Source organism: Neopsephotus bourkii, unplaced genomic scaffold (genome assembly GCF_033783945.1).
Source record: "Neopsephotus bourkii isolate Nb327-2 ecotype Australia unplaced genomic scaffold, CSIRO-AGI_Nbou_v1 NB_372, whole genome shotgun sequence".
Classification (NCBI taxonomy): Eukaryota; Metazoa; Chordata; class Aves; order Psittaciformes; family Psittacidae; genus Neopsephotus; species Neopsephotus bourkii.
In genome coordinates, this window is record NW_026900878.1 from 687,464 (window position 1) to 709,832 (window position 22,369).

The window sequence follows — 22,369 nt, forward strand, 5'->3', positions numbered from 1 at the left end:
CACTTGCCATGGCTCTGAAAAAGGTATTCACACTCAGTGCTGGTGCCTGAGCCTGTTGCTTTGCACATAACACAGTATCAAGGCTTTTTGGAAAGTATAATAGAGGAAGATTCTTTCTTGAAATTCAGTGAGCTGATATCAAAGATATTTCTCACTGAATTCAGAGATTAGATTTAGTAATGACAGTAGGCCTGAGCACACAATCACTTGTATTCCCTTATTCCATATGGCAATTGCTAAATGTGTCATTTTGTTGTCAAAAAAAGGAAGAATAACTTTATTTTCTGGGGGTTTTTTGTTTTTGTTTTTGTTGTTTTTTTAATGCAATTTGGAGCTATAATACGAAGAAAAAGGGACAGGCATAAAATTCTGGCAAGGCTTTGCTTAGAATTGTTGTTTTTAATTCTTCTGCCCTGAGATATAAATTCCCAAACTAAAGAATGAAAAAAACAAGGGAACATTCTCACATACAATTGGAGCAAAATTTCTAATGCCTGTAAAAGCATCACCTCAGACAGACAGAAGTGCTTTTCAACTTCACATTCTGCTTTTTCTATGGAAGTAATAAGTTCATATTGTTTAAAACCCACTCTAAAGAGATGAAAATTATAAGTCTCACTTGCATTCACAGATGCTGATCTCAAAAAGCATGTTCACAGAGCAGCAGATACCAAAACTGAAAACATCTTCCAAAATCTCATTGTAGAACACTTGAATATAGCCCTCCTCTTGTTTAATGTTTGTTCTTTTTATCTGAAGCACATTTTGTGCCTCATGTGCACTGGAAATCAAATTCAGGAATTCCATAATTGGCTACAAGAGGGATGACTGACTGCTTTAAGGAGTCATCTCCTGTTCTGCTACTTCACAATAAATCCAAAAGAATTGCTATTTCAATGAAAGTGGTCACTAGAGAGTAGAACAGAATTTCATCCCTAGGTTTTAACATTGAAACTGGGAAAGAGTCAGTATCCCGAAAGTGCTTTTGGTGTACCTGCTCTACTTTAAGAGAATGTAGAAGGTTTTATATTTTCTTAAATTAAGCAATTAATATTTCTTCTCTTTTTTCTTTTCTTTTTTTCCATTTTATGCAAAATCCCACGTATAACAGTGTTTGAGGGCATGGGAAATATCAGACTTGAGGAAAAAATACTATGATGTATTGGTTATAACGTTCTCCACCATAGGCCAATAAAACTGCTAAAATGAAATTTGCTTGTTGCCTTATTCTTTATAACATGCTCTTCTGGTGAAAGACCAAACAGCTATCAAATCTTTGATGGGCAAAGTGTCTGTGTTATGTGTTGAGTTGGGCTGTGCATAATATGGGCTCCAAAACTGTTGCACTGATAGAATGGATTGGTTTTGGTTTTGTTTTTTCTTAGGAAAGCCATAGCAGCATTTTAAACTTTTCATACTTTTTCTTGCTTCTTATCTAATAGGTATTCTCTCATGATTTATTAAGAAGTATAGAACATGTATTTTGTTAAAACTGTGGAGAAATCAAGTACTGTAACAACAAGATATTATATAAAAAGATAGAGAAATATTTATGCAGATTCTTGTGGAATTTTTATGTGTTTGCTGCATATAAATTAGCCCTATAACTTCACTGAGGAGAGACAAGAATAAATGAATTCTGAGAGCAGAAGTAGTTGAAGTTTTAAATAACTTGCTGAAGGACAAAGCTGAAAAAGCTGGCAACAAAAGAAAAATGAAAAAAATATGTATTTTCTTGGGGTTAGTTGTGAATTCCACTGTCACTTGATATACATATATTTGAAAATATAAAGACTTGATCTGGGTTTCATTATAAAACCTTTGTGGATATCCATTAAATAATAATTTATTAAACGGATTTTGCTTTAATTTTTGAACAGAAATCGCTTTATTTTATTCAGCTTGAAACAGTTTAAATCAGAAATATAACTCTGTAATGACTGTCCACGCAATGCTGTTGTATTTTATGAGAATAGGGTGGGAGAAGTTTTTGCCATAGGAGTTTAGAAAGAGAAATACAATGTAATAGATGATATACATGGCATAACTAGGTAATTGTTCCTGATAATGTATGTATACTTGTTAAATTATTTCACAGTCTATGAAAGAAGGTATATTTTTTGCGAAAATATTGCTAGTTGTTTCTCTTCATCTTCATGAGCATGTGTGTAATATATTGCTTTAAAAAAAACCCAAACAAACAAACAAACAAAAAAAGTGTGCGAAGAGCATGAAAGTTTCAAAGAAAAAACCCCAAACTTGAATACTCAAAAAAAATCCCCAACTCACTTGCTCATATTAGAGGCTGGAATTTCAAAATGCATAGACAAACTTTGTACTCTTTCCTGTAGTTTATCTGTGAAAATATTACCTGTTTTTTTATTCGGTGCTGAGTTTCACATGTATTTTTAAGATCACAAGGAGATGCTTTATTGAGGAAATAATTTAGGAAAATGGTATTCAAAGCTGCATATGCCCATGGCTGTTTTAGGATTGTATATGCAATTATAACGCTGTCACCGACTGACTTTTTGAATCTTAATCTTTCATTTTAAGACTATTTTATGGCAGCTGTTTGATAAAATAAGAACTCGATATATCATTTGAAATACTTAGAGGATAATATTATTATCTAAAACCAACCGTGGACAAAAATGTTCACAGTTAAAAGGAAATAAGACTATGCAGACCAGAAGTACCTTAATGGCTTTGTCCTCACAGGAGATGACATTTTCTCTACAGAATATAAATATCTTTTTCAGTATTATGTACTGTAAGACATGGGGAGACTCAGAAATGAGGTGTGGAAATGGCGTTTCTTTAAAAAGTGTAGCTTTTAAACATATATCTTTTAGTACAAAGACATTCAACGTTCATGGAACTGTTTGAGGTTTCCAAAAGGTCTAGGTCTGTATCCACAAAATGAAGTCTATTAAAGGTGATTTAGTGTGACACTCCTTGTGCACTAAGGTGGCCAACCTGTCCTTCATTGACAATAAGCCTCAGTCTGTCCAAGCTACTGAAACAGAGCTGGCCAAGACGAGAGGCCTCCTCAGAAAGGGTCACTACCCAGGGGCTGCTGATGGAGAAAGGCAGATAATGCTCAACTATGAAACTGCTGTTGGAGAGCAGACATGCTGGTGGCTCTCTAGTGGCTTTGCTGAGTTAAGTTTTTCTAAAAACTTCAGCCATAATATTTTCAGAACATTTTAAAGTTCCCATAAATTTCAGGCTTGCAATGACATTATAAGCTAATTCAGGGGTTCTGCTTGCATTTTTGAGCATCTGAAAGTAACCTTTGACCATTGTCCTTCTCTAAACAATTCAGGTTTACTATGATTAACTAAAAACATATTGTCCATTAGATCTGCTGTGTGAAAAACAAACAGATCTTTTCCTTCCTCATGTTAAGAATTCACAATCAGGCTTTAACAAGATAGCTTCAAGAATTATTATTTTTTTCATCATTTGTAAGAGAAAAATAAAAAGGAATAAGAAATTACCAACTGTGAAGTTAGGTGCAGAGTTTAGAAAATATTGTGTTAGCACAAGAAGTTATTTCTTTAACATAAGATGTCAAATAGAAAAGCCTTGTGGCTTCTTTGAGTTTTGTTGTTAAAATACTTTATGAAACATAACTATATAGGAGTTTTTGGAATTAGAAAAATCTCTTGTGTAAAATGTTCGTATTACTAAAAGCTGCCCAGCAACAGGAGTTTAAGATGGAGAGTGGAGAAAAATACATTACTTAGTTGAACCTGTAGAACTTATTTGGTGTAGTTAGAAGGCAATTTCCTGAGTTGGTTTTTGTCCAAGGTTCTGCAGTTGTCACCTGAAGCTTATGGGAAAAGCCACAGGATCTTTCATGAGCAAAGTTTATTGTGACCTTTGCTTTAGTGCCTCAGGACAGAAGATCCAGGATGGTTTCTCTTGACAAAGTGTGAGTACAGAACAGGTATGGCTAACAATACTATTTATTTATTCCTTGCCTGTCTCAAGCTTCTGTGTTTTTTGTTCTTTGATAAACAGAAAAATAAGAGATTTTTTTTTAAGCAGAAATCTCTTAGACTGAAGTTGAGCAGTGTTACTTCTCAGTGGGGACTGTCAGCTAAGGAATGAAGAGCTAAGATGACAAAAATGGTATTTTGCAATGTGAATTACACTGCCATTTATGAAATTGATATTTTGTGTCCTGATGACTTCATAAAATGGTGGGGCTCTTTGATGTTCGTAGGACAAATGTACAAAGCATTATGCCAGAAGCCTGTGTAATCTGCTTCCAAGGATGAGGATAAAAGTACAAACTAAAGATCAAACAGCAGAAGATTTTGTAAAACTAAGGAAAAGCAAAACTTTAACGGGAGTCTAGAAGTGGGCTGAAAAGCAAAAACTTTCTTATGAATAAGAATTGTTTGACTTTAGACAGTGTTTTCCGTCTGTGGATTGCAAAGCATTTTACTAATTATAATGAAAGCATCACAATGTCTTTCTGTGGGAAGTAAATATGTCTGTTTTGTGTATGTGTAATGATGATACTTCAAATAAAAAAGTATTTGGGCTTCAAATACTGCTGTCAACTTCTCCCTTCAAAAGCAGCAAATTGAAAAGAAATTGAGCTGTGATGAAAAAATAATGAGGTTTCTGAATTGAAATCCTTTTAACCTTTCCAGATTATTTTTTATATGACAGTCACAGGAGTGTTCTTACACAGACTGCCCATTGTGTCTGGTTAAGCCATGTTAATTAGAAACATGACTGCAGATTGATTGTGATATTATATTCTTCTTTATAGGTAGTCTGATTGATACGTGATGGTTCTTTTGAGTTAATGAATAACATGAGATGCGAACATACATTCTTTTTTGTTCAAGCAGAGTTTAAAAAAAATTTTGCTGCATGTCCTGTTCAAAGTGCTCAGGAAAGAACTGTGTTCACAGGCTTCCTATAGTGAGAATGTTGTCATGAACAGATGACTGGGCTGAATCTTTTATATGTGATCTTTTCCTCGCAAACCCAAAAAAAACTTTCCCATCCAATGCATGTATCATAATGGCAGCTGGTAAAAAATATCTGTGATTTATTTATCTGTGGCTTATCAAGCTTACAGACTAGCATAGAGTGAGAATGATTATAATACATTCATAATGTCTTTTCTTGAAGGTCTGAAATTAGGGAAAAAATTAAAAGAAAGAACAGCAATATCTGTCACATCTGTTCAAGACATATACACCAAGAAAAGCGTGTTCTTAGAATGATGCTTAAGATAAAGATGGGTGCTTATGGCGAGCAGGAAAAATAGGGTCAAAGGTTGACAAGACGACCTCCTGAGGTCCCTTCCCACCTGAATTATCCTATAAGACTATGTTTTTAAACATAAACTCACTTCAGAGTGTGATGCACTGTTCATAAAAGTCTGAAGAAAAAGAAATGGCATTATATCCATTTATGCTGACAGGTTGTTGCAGTATCCCCACATTCATCTCATGCATAAAGTATGCAACAAATGTGTTGTAACCATCTCTTAAAGCAGCTGAAGGATCAGAGAAATTTTCTTTTGACAAAGGAGTTACTATCGCTTTTTAGACCATGAAAAAAAAGGTGCCTCTTTCTCAAGCTTGGCTTAGATGTTTGGGCATTTGAGCAGTGAACATAGGACAACAAATAAAAGTTGTTTTTCAGTTTAGACTCTGTTGACACATGCATTGGCATGTTTTAGATATGTTCTAATTCTTCTGCAGGGAACTTAATCTCTAGGGAAATTTTTCAAGATAGCCCAATGGCAGCCTGTCCAGCTCTGCAGCATTGAAACTGATTTTGTATCTAACATAAAGGAACTGTTTGAGCTTAACGAAAACAAAACACAGTTCTTGAATTTCTTGCTGCTGTTGCTACAAGTAAAAGCGATCACAAACTGTTATTTTAAAATATGACTGAACTTAACCAAAACTGAGTCTTAAGCATGCTGACTCAACTTTCTCATTCTTATGTATAGAGACTTGTTCTTTAAGCACAAATAAATTTATTCCAGATATGAATATGAATATGCACAGAGTGTGTCAGGATTTATGTTTCTGGCTAGAAATAAAAGTAGCATAATCATTAAAGACACCAATTTCCACCTGTGTTTATCTGTGTTCGTCTCTGTGTTCCTGGTTTATTGTTTCTTTTAATAAGACTCTGCACCCTCAACAGAGCCGTAAAAGTGCAAACTTTTAGTAGTTGTTACTTCTTTTTTTCTTTTTTTAGCATTTTCTTTTATGTCTTGGAACTATTTTGCCATTTGATTAAATTTGAACAAGGAAATTGTGCAGGATATATTATTTACTAAAAATAACTTGCCAACATGCATAAAAAGAATTGCTTTGATGAGGATTCTCTGAGCAGGATACAAAGTGAAAGTATAGTTGGAGGCCTTTGGTGTTTAGAGAGATGCATATATTATCTAAAATGGACTGATCTCAGCCTGTCAAAGGCTTTTTTCATACTAGAATAGTGTGCAGGAAAATCCAAATGACACAATACAGCATTATGTCATGCTTGCTAGGATCCTGGCTCTCTGAGAGGCTGTATGCCCTCACTGAGTTACTGCTGACTTTCAAAAGAATCTGAAGATGCTCAGAGTCCTTCCTAGGACACACAGATTCTCCCAGGATGAGCAGGGGATACCCATAAGCCCTCTGCAAGGGTAGTGTCACCTTCCAAAAACAACCCTTGGAACAAATTCAGTTCTTTATAGTCAGTAACCTAAATGCCATGTCTCGTGGAAAACTATAGATCTCCAATGTTATTAATATCCTGGCTTTGGGAGACACACACATTGACCTCTATTCCTAAAATGTACCTTTGAGTGAGGAAAGCGTATTGTACAAAACATAAGGCAAGCATTTTTACACAATAATTATTGGACCTGATGGATAGAGGGGTAATTCAGACATTCACAATAATTTCTAGAGGCAGATACATTTTGTAGGGTCAAAACATTGAAGTTCTTCATGTTTAACAAGATAGTGACAAATTTCATGGCCACTGGCCTCTTGTTCTGAAAGAAGCTACTGATATCTTGTTCTCTCTCTCTTTCTATCTTTTTTTCTCCTACTCTCCAATGTTAAAGTGGTCCAGCCTTTGAAAAGTCAGCTCAACATCAGACCTCATTCCTAGCCTGGGAACCCAAAATGGGAACCCTGGGCATGCTAAAAAGTCCAAATGTATGATAGATGGTTTTAGAAGTCAAATATGGGTTGAGAACAGGATCGGCATTGAGATTTCTGCCATATAACACCAGAGACTGTTGCAGTGACACTGAGGGTGACCTTCCATCTGTGGTATCAATCTAACATAGTAGGAAATATATGCTAGTGTGCAGAGAACACTGTATGCTGCATCAGTGGCAGCAGTGGTTTCCTTTTGTGCGGAAGTGTTGCTGTTTGTTTACACATTCTGTCATAGATGGTGCTTTACTGCATTTTTTATTGCTGGGGTACTGCATGTGATGCTCTGTCAGAAGCTTGGATGTAAAGCAGTCCCGTGCTAGTGGGAAGAATCCTGAAAGGAGGAAACACCCAGCCAAATTGCAGACTTGTAAGGAAGAAGCGAATTTTCTTGGGAACCTAGAAGGGTCTGAGTGGAGTAGGTGCAACTCAAGAAGTCACTGAAAGTTGATGGACTTGGTGGGCCGGGATTTCCTCCGCGATGCTCAGAAAATGGTGTTCCTTTTCTGAGGGGGTGGGGTTGTTGAGCATGCAGAAAGGGGGCGTTTGGGGCTGTGGGGCAGTGGGGTTGTTGAGCATCCAGAAAGAGCATTTACCTTCCACCCGGGCATCATATATAGAAAGGGAGTTGCCAACATATCTAATGCATGGGGACATAATGAGAAAGTGCTTCCTCTATTATATCAGCAACCAAAGCTTTACCAAAGGGCAGCTGTTTTTCCATGCACATGTAAGCTTAGGATACTGAGTTGCAGCAAAATACAGAACCGTGAATATGGCAAAGAAAGGAATATGCAAACTAAACTTAGTGCTACAGCATTTTCAAACAAAGCCCTGAGCTATCAATGAGTTCTTGTGTGCCAAGGATGTGGGATTTGCTGTATCTGGCATGTGCAGGTCCTCAGAGCTTGAATGGAAAACATGGCCATTTTTTAATCCCCATTTTTCATATTTTCAGCATATCACATGGATGCACGTTGACTAAGCCTTTGTAAAATCTGGGGTAATGGAAATATGGGTTAATTTCTTTTTTTTTTTTCCCAAAATGTAATTTTTTTCACTGATTGCAAAGGGCTAGATTAAGCTCTTCTAAGGGGATAAAACAATGCAAAGTATGGCAGCATTAATAATTAGAAAGCTTAAATTCAGAAACTGTTTTCTTCAAGATTTGGTGCCACTGCAGGTAGACAGTGTGTGTGGAAAGAATGAAAGGTGACAGCTGGACTGTAAATTCATGCAGCTGCAGAGTTTCTTTGTTTAATGCTTGAATACCATTTGGCTCAGTGGCGTTTTGGTCTGTGACTGGGCTCATCATACAAATAAATGGAATGTTTTCTTTTTGGCCCTGAAGGGAACAGGCATGTGTTTGTGCTGCATATGTTATCTGAGCAAATTCAGACCTAGCATGGCACCGTTACATCCAAGAGATCTTCAGGTCACAGCAGGGTTTCAAACAGCTCCTTCCAAGATGTTTTTGGTGACTTTGTGGTCTAGCTGTATAGTGATGCCCAGGGACACAGGAGCCAGCTGGCAAAGGTCCTCATCCACAGCCTCTCAAAATCTATTTTTGTGGGCCTCAGTGGGATTGGAATTAGGGTTTTTAGGCTGAAGTTCCCATTGCTTGATGCCAGTAATTGTGACAGTTATTCCAAAGTGTTCATCAGTTATGATTTTCGTGACAGCCTTCATAGCTATATTTTCCAGAGCCTCCAAAGACCTGGTCTGTTTAGGCTACAGAAAAAGCAGTCACAAATGCATTTATTTGTATTTAGGAGATATGGCATTATTAAATGTTCATTCTCCACATGTGCTTCAGACAGTATTAGTAATAATAAAATGTTCTGTGGTACTGATAAATGCTGCTTTCACATACACATCTCTGGTAGATTTTGGAGCTATCTGATAAGTTTCTCAGGGGAGGAGAAACAATTACAGTAGTTACACATACAGAATATTCTTTTCCTCTTTCTACCTGTTTGCCTCTAATAAACAGAAAACTTCTAATTTCTTTTGCACTCTGTCACAGCAGAAATTAATGGAGTAAATGCACATGCTGCTTTACTTTGCCAGAGACTGGCTTATACAACAGATTTTTACTCTGTGAGACAGATTTTGCTGTATTTGTGCTTTTTTCATCTCCCCCTAAGGAGTATTAACTCAAAGCAATCACAAGACGCCCGTCCTTGCCTGCTGCTTCTTGGACTGCTGTATCCTCTTCTTTGCTTCTTGCTTCTCTATTTGAAGCTGCTTTTTTTCTTTCTTTCTCTCCCCCCCCCCCCTTTTTTTAAGAGGAAAGAGCAGCAACAACAAAAAAAAAAATAAATCTAAGGGCTGTCTCCTTTCCTAAATCACAACTATTTGATGTGAGAAAGCTGAAGCATGTAAAACCCTTTTGTTCACACAGAATTTACTTTCCACAACTGTGTTCTTTCTACTCAAGTCAAGATAGGTAGAGTACTCCGTAAAGTACAGTGTTGGAAAAGGAAGACGTGTACATGCTTTGAAAATGCTGAGCTGCTTGTGAACTATAGACACGGCATGTTTATGACTTGGTTTTCTAAGCAATCTCCAGAGCCTGAACGGATTACAGTGATATTTTAACAAGGCTGCTGGCATCCATCACCAGCTTTCACTTAGTGAGAAAGCTAAAAGATGGAAGAATGTAATTATTTCCCTGTAAGCTAAATGGTAGTGGCTGATTGTCAAGAGAACTTTGATGCTTTAAACTTCTTCATCTCCTGTAAGGCAAACAGGTAAGTCTCGTGGGTTTCGCTTCAGCATTCATTTTGGTAACGGAGCAGGGGCTAACAGGGGAATGGTGTCAAAGGAAAATGAATTTGATATGAAAGCAAACTGTATTTCTAAAATTTTAAACGTAATATTGCACATTGTCATTTTCTGTCTGTCAGGTTACAAATCCACTACCAATAAGAAATATTACTGCATTCCACAGTCAAGATCTGAATCTCACTCCAAATTAATCCTGAATATAAACAACTATTGTATACATTTATATGCTATTGGAAGAGGATGTGTTTATCTGTCATCTGTGCATAGTTAAGTGTCTGTGTCTAAACCTCTTTCTGTCATCTTACAATTACTTCTGGATCAATTACCCTGGTTAAAACAATGGTATTCCATATGATAAATGCAGTAACATGTATAGGATTGTATTTTCTAAAGATGACTTTTGTTGAACATGTTTTCCCTGAAAACATGATTTCCTGAACTGAAATCTTTGGGCAGCTTACATTTCAAATGAGTCCTGCATCACTGTAGAAATACTGTGGTTAAAAAAAGGGGTTTCCTAGCTCTTAAATGGGGATCTAACAGCATCAAAAACAGGTATTTCTTTCCCTTTAACCCTTGAAAAAACACTTATTCTTTTTGACTAATGGCACTGCTGTGCCTCTAGAGGTAAGGTTTCCTGTTTAAAGACTTTTAACCTAAAGGACTTGATTACCATTAGGAAAAAAAAGGACCCTTTGACCATAAATAGTTTTTATCTTAGTGAAGTGTTTTTTTTGTCCTCTGGGAACATTTGCTTTCTTACATATTGTTATTATCGAAGGGCAAACCTTTTACATAGTTCTCAAAGATTTTTGTCCACAAGAATGACTGTCAGAGAAGAGAGTATTTTGAAGTAAAAAATATTAATACATTTTTTTGTTTTAAAATATAATTGTTTACAGAAAGCAATTAATTTAAGCTCCATTCCCAATCTGGCTGTGATAATTGAAAGAAAGCCTGCCAGCAGACACAATTAGAAATAAACTTCTAAGAATAATTATATGTGCAATTAACAGAAGACTGAGTTATTATCACTTTCTCCTCCATATAGTAATTCTGCATTAAAACATGAGAAATGGCTCTCATTAAAATCTCACAGCAGATCAATCCACAAAAGGGAGTGAGACATTAAAACAGAGCATTCAAGATATGCAAATAGTACAATTAATTAATTAAACAGAGACCAGCACCAAGGAAAAGCCTGAAATAAATTGAACATTTAAGAAATAGGTATGTCATGTTTAGGATGGTTTGAGGTTTTTTTGTTGTTTGTGGTTTTGTTTTTTGGGGGGAGGGCGGAATATTTGCTTTTAAAAGGGATACCTCAGAGTACCTTGTGGATTTATATTTGTAGATTTTGCTTTTACCATTTAGCTCTGAAGAATTCTTCTGAATACCTGTGCTTTATTCATCTGTATAGTTTTCAAATTGTTAATTAATGGGAGTAATTACTTACGAAGGATTTAAAAGAGCCTGAGAGAGTAGTGTGCTTTACCCCCAGCTACAGAGCATTCTCTGTCGAACTTCAGGGACTTACTGAGCTGCTCCCAGTGACTTTCACCAGAAAGCTGCTTACAAAGGTATCTCTGGTAGTGGCAAACAGAAAACCAAACCAAACTCGCTGATGAGTCTTCTGTGAAACAAAGAATAAACAGGCATGTATTGAAAGGCTTTACCAGGCAAAATACTGTGATTCTGGAGAATGACAGTTTTAAGAATAGAAAAGCCTACAGTTACTTAAACGTGGCTTCTGTCAGTGCAGTATTAACCCAACATTTACAGTTTGCATTTTAGAGTATTTAATAATGTCTTGGCTACTTTGCTGTTGTGCAGTATTCATGCTGTCTCTAGCTCTGGATCATATAAATATTCAGGTTATTTTACTTCGGCTTCGAAGTTAACCTAGGAAGGGAAATCTCCACCTCTTCTATTAAAGAAAAAAAAAATTAAAATAAAAATTAAAAAAAATAAAGAAGAGAAAGAAATTTTTATTCTGTAGTATTAAATAGTAATGTCATGTAATACACACCAAGAGCTTAACAAAACTGTAGTAGGACTAGTTTAACCAAGCCTGTCTAATCTGTCATTAGCATGCTATTTCATTACCATATTATTATTTTTTTGCCTGGTGGGTATATTGCCTGTTGAGAAATAATGTGAATATTTATTCAGCAGTAATAACTGTTGCTGCTTAAGAGGTTGTTGGTTTTTTTTTTTACCGTGTGTGAACATGCTTATCTAGAAAAGGATTTCAGGCAGATGATCACTCTTGGGATTCAATGAATTCATGCATTGGATGTCCTATTTTACTACATGGCTCTACAGCAAGATTACTCTTTTTCTAATGCAATTCCAGTTCGAACTTGGACACTGCAAACATCACCACATCTCAGAAAATAGTACCTGCCTTTTGGAGTGGTTTAATCTACACATGGAACTAGTCTATTAAAGCAGCATTAGAGGAGCAAGTCTGACTCTATTTGGTGCAACAGGCTAAGCAGTTTCTGTCTGAGACTGTAATAGGCTCCTCAGAGGCAAGTCCTTTTCCCATAGAAACTGGGGAGCATTTAGCCCCCAGAGGAGTAGCATCAGACCACTTGTTTTGGTGTGTAACTCATGTTCAGTATTGATGACCCCAAAAAAATGCAAATGCCACTGCATCTTGCTTATACAAAACACCATTTTAAGTCAAGATGTCCCTTTTTTAAGTGAGATTATGAATTTATGTTCCATTGTGTGCAAAGAAGTTAATTTCAAACCAGATTTTCTTTTTCTGAAGAAAAAAATATACTTAGTGTATGTATTTTCTGCAGTTAATATAGCTGTGCTACTAGCTAAGTAGTCACATATTTTATTCAGCTATATTGAAAAGCTATTTTTAGGATTAGGGTGATGTAAGGGAAGCAGTGCTACGTTGCCAGTACACAGCCAATTTAAACTGAAACTAACTCAGCAATGGACAGTTATTACTGCGTATGTACTGTTACTAGCTACACTGGTGTAAATTAGAGACAATTTCATTCCAATAGGTAACTGTAGGAGGTTTATTTTACGATAAACAAAATTCAAATCAGATCCATTAAAATTTATTTCAGACTAACTTGGGAAAGTATAAGCAAGCCCAACAATTAGTAACCACAAGCTGTAATCTTTTATTATTCTTTAGTTAGCAGTTAAGTTGTAGTAAAGCAGCATTCATGGAAGATGAAGGAGAACAACAAATCTAAAATATTTTGCATTTTGCTGTTCTTACTTACAACTGATTATATTATTTTCTTACCATAGCAAGTTTTGGGCAAGTATGATACCCTAGTCTGATTTGCACTGATGGAAACTAGAAAAGACTGAGACCAGTTGCTACATAAAATATTGAAAATAATTATTACAGTAAAGTTATATTAAAGTATATTAGAAATAGTCTGTAGGGATTCTAAGTATACTGCATGTAGATGGAATTATGTGTACATTCTCTGTCATGCTTTCGGATATTTTTTTTAATGAAAGCCTGTTTCTTACATTTAGATTTTCCAGTTAATTGCTGATGATGATCTAGAAATGCACTCACTGAAACTCAGGCTCTCATGCATGTATTATGGCATTTCAACTAAAAAAGGCAAAAAATCAATTCAGTTGTTTGTGCTGTGATTGGCTGAATAGTAGTTGCAACAGAGAATATTGAAAGGTCAAAAAGAGAAATATATCCAGAACTTATTTGAAAATTATTTTCACAGTTTTTTTATTAAAATTTGGTTAATAACTAAGTTATACCTTCTGTTTAATACTTTAAATATTTTTGCACAGCCTGTGCATATCTTTGCATTTATTTTACAATTACTTTTATGTAATTTTATGTATCTTTTGCATACAATGCTGCTTTGAAAAATCTAATTCAGTTCTCAGATGGCAGCTACCAGAAAAGGTACATCTTGCAAGGAATAAAGCGATAGTCTCTATCAAGTATTAAACTATGGTTACAATGAAAGCAAATATTTTAGTAAACAAGCAATTTCATTTGCTTCTAGCAGCCAGGCAATACTGTAGCAGTCAGCTGGGTGAACTGGGGAGGAGGTTTCCCTTGTCACTCAGTTCAGAGCCTGCATGGGTGGCCTGCGCTGCCCTGTGGGAAAGCACCTCCTGACCAAAGTGGGTGCTCAGGCTGTCTGACCTGTCTGACACTTGCAGGGAGATTCCTGGGAGATTTTTCTGCTTCAGCTTAAGGCCTGACAGCCTGTGACCACATCTTCCAAGTCTCCAGAAGCCTCTGCTCTGCTTCAGGCTAGGGGACAGTTGCCCAGAACAGTAAGGAACCTACACCACCCCACTGGCCTCACTCCCTGAAGCACAGGCATCCACCCCCAGCCAGAGGAAGGCATCATTTCCCTAGCCTGGACCACCACTTCGCACTTGCTGCAGCTCTCCTTGCCTTCTACAAATGTCATCCTTCCACTTGGTCTTTTCCTACACTAGAACATACTGATGGAACAGGCTTTTTTTTTTTCTTCCCATTCATCTCCCTGGGGGCTTTCTCTTGCCAGGTCTCAGCAACATGGAGGAGCCAGTCTAAGATCTGAAACTGGGCTTCTCCCCAGCCAGTTGCCATGGCTTGCTGCACCTCTCCATTATGTTGATGACCAGGGTCTTGCAGTATGGACCTTACCTGTCTACAGGACTTGAACACAGAGGGTTGCTGCTGGTCTGATTTGACTGCAGTAACTGATGTGGTTTTGAAGGGACACCAGTTGTGCCATTCCCCCGGGAATAAGGGCTGACTGGGACCTAGCTTGCTCTGGCACTTAGGCTCACAGGACACTCATTTCCTCAAAGGGGATAATGCTACTATTGAAAGGATAGAAAGGTGGGAAAAGATAAATAGAAAATGGAATAGGAAGAGAACACATGTATTAGTCAGCCTTTTCAATGCATATTAGAATGCATTTATATGAGATTAAATTCAAGCCTTGTGTAAGTAAAAGAGAGATATTGTACTTGCTTTCTGTAAGAGACAGAATTTTATCTTTAAGCAGCTTTGCATTTTCCAAAAATAAAAAATAAAAAATCGCACAAATATTGACATCTCCAAACCTATTTCTCCTACAATTTCTTTTAATGATCTGATGGCTCCTTCCTACCTGCTAGTTTGCTTTCATTTTGAAATCACCAGTTGTTGACTTGTTTCCTTCCTATAGTTGTTTTGTTTTATTGCCTTGCCCTTCAGCTGTACTTCCTTAGCACTTTTTATGATATTTGCTCCAATACAGAGAGCTTCAACACTGTGTTTGGCATTCCACCTTGTAAATATAAAGTACAAAAAGAGATACATTATTATTAATTTTTTGACAGGCTTTTTAAAGTTTGTACTGTTGAGGATTAAAATGGGCACTGGCATGAATGTAAAGGGTTACAGTGGAAAAGATAAAACAATTACAGCTTATGTTGAAACAAATCTTTCTTTACTATGTGAAGTGAAATGGTGAAATGTATGATGCAATATGTTCATACACACTTAATGTCTTCATAAGAATTTGGGAATTCTCTCCACCCCTTTGTTCCCTTAGTCTAAATGTCCATAGATTTTCCAGGCTTTCATCACTCCCAAATGCTTACTCCTCCTTATCCCCCAGTTTTTTCTCTATTTCTATAGTTTTAATGTATTATATACCTGAAAGCTTGTGCTAGCTTCCCTTTTCTGTTTAGTCTGATTATACAAATTCCAAGGAAAAAGTAGTCTAAGAAAAAAAGATATTTAAACACTATTTAACCTTATTATCACACTTAGTTGAAGCAGTACCCCTTGTTTCCCTGTTGCTGTGTATACGTGGCTTACTTCCTAAGACAGACACTGTCTCTTTGGTACCTTTTACTTTTGCATGCACTCACGTGCATTGCTATGCACACGTAATTTCACACTTAGTTTTCTGTACTCCAGTGGTCAGTGTGTGATAAAACACTCCCTAAAAAGTGACAGAAGAGTAAAGGCTCAGATAAATTTTTAATCTAGAAAAGGACAAGAATAAGAACAGAGCTAATGAATTTTATGTACATGAAAGGTAGTTGCACTGAGGAATGGAGGAGCTCTTTTCCTTTATTATTTAAATAGGACAAGAAACAGTGTGTTTAACTTTGCAGCACTGGAGCTTAGAAATACCCTTCTTGTAGTTACAGTACTGAGACTTTGGAATAAATTGCCTTTTAAAAGCATGGAGTTTCCAGAAAGGAGACTTGTAAGCACTGGTTAGAAAGCCCTTTCCCAGAATTAACATTTGTGCGATTGATCCTGCTGTGAGACAGAGGTTGGTTATCTCCCTTTCAGCCCTGCTTTTTGTCATTCTTCAGCATGTTATTGCAAACAAGTAAACTTGTGGGCCAAAGGAAGCAATGTCACCTATGAGCAGTGACATGCAACAAAATACAGTGTTTACATCAGCAGCTGCTAGAGGAAACTTTGTTGGATTTATTCCTATCTAGGAATAAAGATGAGGTACTATGAGAGATAAGCAAAAGAAATGTCCAAAGAGTCAGAAGAGATAAATGGAGGATCAGTGATACCAGATAAATTACATAAATCGGTGACCGTATAAATCAAGAACAGTATGTTTATTATGTGTGAGTTTACTGTGCTTAATATGTTAGAAGACCTCCGGAGCTACATTTTCATGGAGTGGGTGAACTACGCCACCTCTTCCTTAGACATACCCTGCTGTATTCTGCTGTTGGTAGGAGGTTAAACGACTTTCATTTACTAAGTCAATACCAAAGTTCCCATATGACTCTGTATGCTGTACTTTGGGGATAAGGAATACCCAGTATGTGCTCTTATCAATAGACATATTGGATGAACTGAATAGGTTCTGCACTCTGTTTCACGTAGCAGCTCTTCTAACCTCATCTAGTCATCTTTCCTGAGCTTTGAATATATGTGAAGCATCTGGCATTGCTAAGAAGATGAGGCTAAATGGTAGATCTTTCTTGGTAAAGCATGAAAGCAGAGTGTAGTGGGGTAAGGTACTGTCAGAAAAAAATAATCTTTTGCTTAAGATAACCTGTCCCCTTTTCACAGAGACCTGGTGTTTGCTGTTTAGATAGTGCACACAACTTATAGGTTGGAGTCTTTCAAGGGCAGAATTAGATAATTCTGTTCATGTGACTGCAAGCAAAGGCGATCCTCAGGCCCTTGCCCTTTAACTTGTCCTATCACTGCAACAGAATAAAGAGCTGATCTAGCTCATGCCTTTGACAGTAATCATGTGTGAACAGTTTGGCCAAGACCTGATACTGCGCTTACTGCCAGGTCACAGGGAGAGAAATCCTGAGGTCTTTTCATTTTTTGCGCCTTACCTGTGCAATGGAAAGACAGCTTGGTCAGTGATGAACAAATGCCATAATCTGACTGAGGATTTATCCAAAACAAGAGCACAATAAAAATGTCTTGTTTCAGACACTGTGGTGGTCTGGAGATTTTTTTCAGGCTCTAATGCCACAGAAGTCATTGGAAGACCTGCTACAGATTGCAGTGGTCAGGTCCTGTTCAGGGTCCATCCACTTGGCAACCTTGCAGATGTTCCCTATGCAGCCATCAGTTGAGGCACTCTAGGAGGAACCCCTTTGAGCCAGCTGCAGGCTACATGGCCTCATTGCTGCTTCTCTCCTGTGAGGAACTTAAACAACATCGGTTAAAGCATTGCAAGGTTACGTCAGAGCTCCATTTTGCAGTCTCTGGCAAAGACATCCAGGCCATTCCTCTGGATGGTGGCTCTGGATTACTGTTGTACCCTTACAGCCAGAGAAGTGTCTGCTCTGTCTGACGGGCAACATGAAAAACAGGTCAGAAATAAGCAGTAAATTTGCCTTGTTATTGCAGGGACAGAGCTTAAGTGGCTGCAGCTTCAACTGGAAAATCACTTTGAACTCATGAGTTGACATAGCCATGTCAACTTGTTATTTTTTGATGGCGTCTTTGCAGTGCGCCTGTAGAACACAGAGGGTTAACTAAGCTTCACTTTTCAGAAGGAAGCTGCATCACACTTGTTTACTTGCCTCTCACCATGGCTGGGGTCTTTCCTATGCCCCCCTGGCCTAAGTACCCCCTGCAGGGCAGCTGCGGGACCGATGCCCTTTGGGGCTGCAGAGGTGCTCGCCTGAGTTCTCCCAGTGCTGCACAGGGTGGGAGCAGTAAGCCACGTCCTCTCCCTGATGTATTAATGGGGGCTTTTCCTTTTCTTTACAAAGCTTCCCTGCAGGTCAGCTGAGGGCATCCTGAGGAGGGTGAGGGAGCCCTGAGAGGAAGAGGGTGGTAGGAGAGACCATCCCCTCTCTCTGATGCTGTTGCTGATGCTATGCTGGAGCCCTCGTAGATGTGGCTCCCCAGAGTTAGTTGCTCAGCAACCAGAATCAATTAATATGCTTTGCAGAAAGTGCAGGGAAGCCCAAGCTGCTGTCAGTGAGAAGGCAGGAGGCTGAGGGTGACTCAGGATCCCACTCCCTCCTGTCACCCATTTGGTCCCACCCCATCCTCTCCAAACTCATCATTAGCCACCGCTCTTTATCCTTTTCTTCCCTACGGTGACTTAGTGTGTGTGTCCCCAAATTCTTCAGGCAAAGTATCTTCTTGGTCAAGAAATTCCCTGCTTTCAGTGTTTTGGTTTTAGATCTAATTTGTGTTTTGGGGTTATTTGTCAATCTTTCTGCAACACTTTTCTAGAAATTCTAATATTCATGTTCTTTGGGAAGGAGGGAAAGAGCTGATGTTTTTGTCAGATTGTTTTAAAGATTCCTCAGGATAAGAAGGGTTGTTTGGCAGTGCACAGCTGAGCAGCAGTAATGAAAATGCATCATGTACGATTTGGGAAAGTTTTTGCTTCTTCTTTTATTACAAGTAATTAGCAATGCATATATGAGACCAAAGAGGTAGTACTGACTATTGTTGAATACATAGACAATAGAATAAATGAGGGGTTGTTGTTTTGTTTTCTTCTCCTTTTCTGCATAATAACTTCAGGGCTTCGATAAGGTATTTTCTTTCTTTGATTTTCTTTGGAGTTCCTCTGATGACACCACGAATCTGGGAATGAAGAACTTCTTAGAGCTAATTGGAAATGGCATTGCGGAGCTGAGACTTAACTGGAGGAAATATATCTCCTGAAGAAGAAAAATATAATGCACTGTAAGGACCTGACTTCTGGTGAAAAATTCAAGCCTAGAGAAAACTTGTCTGCTTTGTTAGGAAGAATGGGTTGGACAATTTTCTTCAATTCCAAAGGATTTCTGAATGCCATGCTGAGCTTAATCTCTGCAGCATGCTTTGTGCTTCTCATCTCTTCCTGATGCACTACATGGTAAGGCCTTTTTCCTTCCTTTTAATAATAACAACCATATTTCTGTTACAGTGAGAGGTAAAACTAAAAGCAACAACCAAATGAATATTAAAAAAAAAAAACAAACATAAAGTTAACAAAAGAATTTTTGTTTGTATGGTCGTTTCCAGGAGCAAGTATCCTGATTACTGCAGCAGCATTGTAAGATCATTTCTGTCTTTCTTCCTTGCTGTGCGACTGTGTGTGTGTGTATATATGTTTGTGCACACCTGTGCTTTCATTTGCACTTGGACTGGAACATTAGTAGCTGCATTGTACATATTTCCATGCTAAAAAGGATGCTTAAGAATTTGCTTTGGCATTTCTCTCTTCTTCCTCTCCCCGCCCCCCCCCCCCACCCCCCCCTTTCCCTCCTCCTGCCTCCTCTTTCTCTTCTTCTGTTTGTCTCTCTGGGGTCTCTGCACCTCAGTCATGTACTGACCACTAGAAGGCAAAAATAGAAGGTAGAAGAAATCCAGTGCCAATGCAAGAATAGTTCTGAGTAAGTATTATCTGAGTAGATAAAAGCTGCAGGAGAGATTAGTATGTCTGCAAGATCTGCAGGTACAAAAGATTTACTTTCTTTTGTTTCCCATGGGAAATAAATATCAAATGCAGATTTGGATGCTGTGTTTTAGATACAGTGCAAGGCAGATACTCCTGCGCATGTCAGAAAGCCAAAAAATGACCACTGTGAATTATGACAATGTTACTCTTGATGACCCAAGTAATAAAATAAGCAAACCTAGCACGAGATGTCCTCATATCAAATAATTTTTGTCATGTATTAGCAGGGTGTTGAGAATCATTATAAATGGCTTCAGTGGATGTTACAAGATATTTTTCATTAACAGTTGTAGTGTACTTACATCTCCCTGAATGAAAGGTGCTAGGGGAGTACTACGTGATGTTATTAAGTAACTACCCAACTTATCAAAATTTTGGGTCATTATCAGCAAATTGTCAAGCAGATCGGGAATTATATAGTGAGTGTACTGAGACAGGAGAACAGATTATTTTTCCAGAAAGCCTGGTTTTCTTGCATCTCTTTTTCAGAAATTAGGGTAGAACAAAAAGGTGAAAGAATGGTGATATATGTTTTTCTTATACATTCTGGTTGTTCACTGAGTGCGGAAGAGGGAAATCTGAGTGCCTCTTGAGAAGCAAACTCTGGTAAGGGCCTGCCCCCACTCTGAGGGTAATCCCTCGCAAATCCCACTGCTTTTGGGGTTAGAAACAGACCAGGAGTGGGTTTGTGTGACAGTTGTCACTGGCTGTCCTGCTGGGTATGGAGGTTATGGGTTCCTGGCAGCAGGTTTTGAGGGGGAGAGGTAAGCAGAGAGCCAAAACAAAAAGGCCAGGCCAGGCCAGGCCATACCAGGACTCATGAGCAAGCATCAGAGCTTAAATTCTATCCAAATAATGGAATTTTGTGGTAGTACCCAATACATCTCCTCCTTGTATGACGGACTCTGTAAGAGAGTTTTTAGAGAAAGAACAGTAATAAAGCCTTTTCCGATCACTGCCTGAAGAAGAGATAATACAAACATATTCCTGTAGTGTGACAATTTTTCAATAGGGTTCAGAGGAAACACCCTCGATTTTAGGAGTTCAAAGTATGCATTAATGTGAACTGAGGTAATTTGTGTGTTTTACCACCTAAAAATGTGGCTAATATAAAAACCAGTAAGGAAAACTGAGAAAGGACAACAAAACCCGTAAAGGTTATCGAAGTAGTCCCCTCAGCTCTTTATTTGAACAAGTACTTCACCTTAAGTTCAAGTTTCCCAGTTGAAATCTCTCCTCACATCAGCAGCTCTATTCCAATGGGACAACTTGTACAAGTGTCATGGTTTAATGCTAGCCAGCAACTAGGCCCCACGCAGCCATTTGCTCATCCTCCCCCAGTGGGAGGGGGGAGAGAATCAGAAGAGTAAAAGTGAGAAAAATCCTGGGTTGAGATAAAGACAGTTTAACAGGTAAAGCAAGAGCTGCATGTGCAAGCAAAGCAAAACAAGGGATTAATTTACTTCCCATGGGCAGGCAGGTGTTCAGCCATCTCCAGGAAAGCACGACTCCATCATGCATAACGGTTACTTAGGAAGAGAAATGCCACCACTCTGAACATTCACCCCTTCGTTCTTCTTCCTCCAGATTTTTATGCTTTATGTGGCATGGAATATCCCTTGGGTCAGTCAGGGTCAGCTATCCCAGCTGTGTCCCCTCCTAACTTCTTGTGCACTCCCAGCCTGCTAGCTGGTGGGATACTGTGAGAGGAAGAAAAGGCCTTGACTTTGTCAGCACTGCTCTGCAGAAAGGAAAAGGTCTCTGCATTATCAACACTGCTTTCAACACAAATGCAAAACATAGCCCTTACTAGCTACAATGAAGAAAATTAATTCTAACCCAGGCAAACCCAGCACATTCTCCTCCCCGTATTTCATACCATTTATGTCATGTTTAGGTCTCACACTATCCAGCACATTCTCTTTAACCACTGTTGGTTAAAAAAACCCACCTTTTTATATAATATGCAGGTATCATTCCCTTAATCTATGAATCACCCTTGTAAAAAGTCCTTAAAATGTCCAAAAATGTCCACAAAATGTCCCTTGAGTTAATTTAGTCCATGACTTGGGCTTCATCTGTTGGTCACATAGGACAGGAGAAGTCAAAACCACCACAATGAGTAAGAACTACTCATGTGGATAAATTATGAACGGTTTTATAAGATCAAGCTCTTTGATTTTTATGGCAACAGATTTATTAGGCTTCAGGCATAATTCGTATTTCCCTTCTAAACAAAATCAGTTGTTCTTTACCCATGTGAATCCTTTTTCCTTGTAATTAGGACAAGAAAAATAGGTTAATTACATTCTTAAAGATAATGCAACTGTACAGATACGTTGTTAGTGAAGAATTATCAGAGTATGCAGAAGTTTACTTTTATTAGTGGTCTCCAAATCCAGGAAGTGTAGTCTTATTGGAATCATTCATTGTCTTATTTATTTTTGTGACAGT

General features: G+C 38.0%; 1 protein-coding gene across 5 annotated transcripts in view; it reads left to right on the forward strand.

The window, feature by feature from the left end:
• Positions 1 to 22,369, forward strand: part of TUNAR (TCL1 upstream neural differentiation-associated RNA) — a 134,111-nt gene that overhangs the window by 84,383 nt on the left and 27,359 nt on the right. The window contains exons 1-2 of one of the 5 annotated variants that reach the window (XM_061348896.1): positions 9,549 to 9,961; positions 19,035 to 19,330. The exons of 1 other annotated variant lie outside the window; for it this stretch is intronic. In XM_061348896.1, coding sequence (XP_061204880.1) covers positions 19,292 to 19,330 — 39 coding nt within the window. In that variant the 5' untranslated portion in view covers positions 9,549 to 9,961; positions 19,035 to 19,291. Of the gene's footprint in view, positions 1 to 9,538; positions 9,962 to 18,201; positions 18,568 to 19,034; positions 19,331 to 22,369 lie in introns of those variants that run through there. 3 more of the 5 variants (XM_061348897.1, XM_061348895.1, XM_061348901.1) reach the window with 3 other exon arrangements.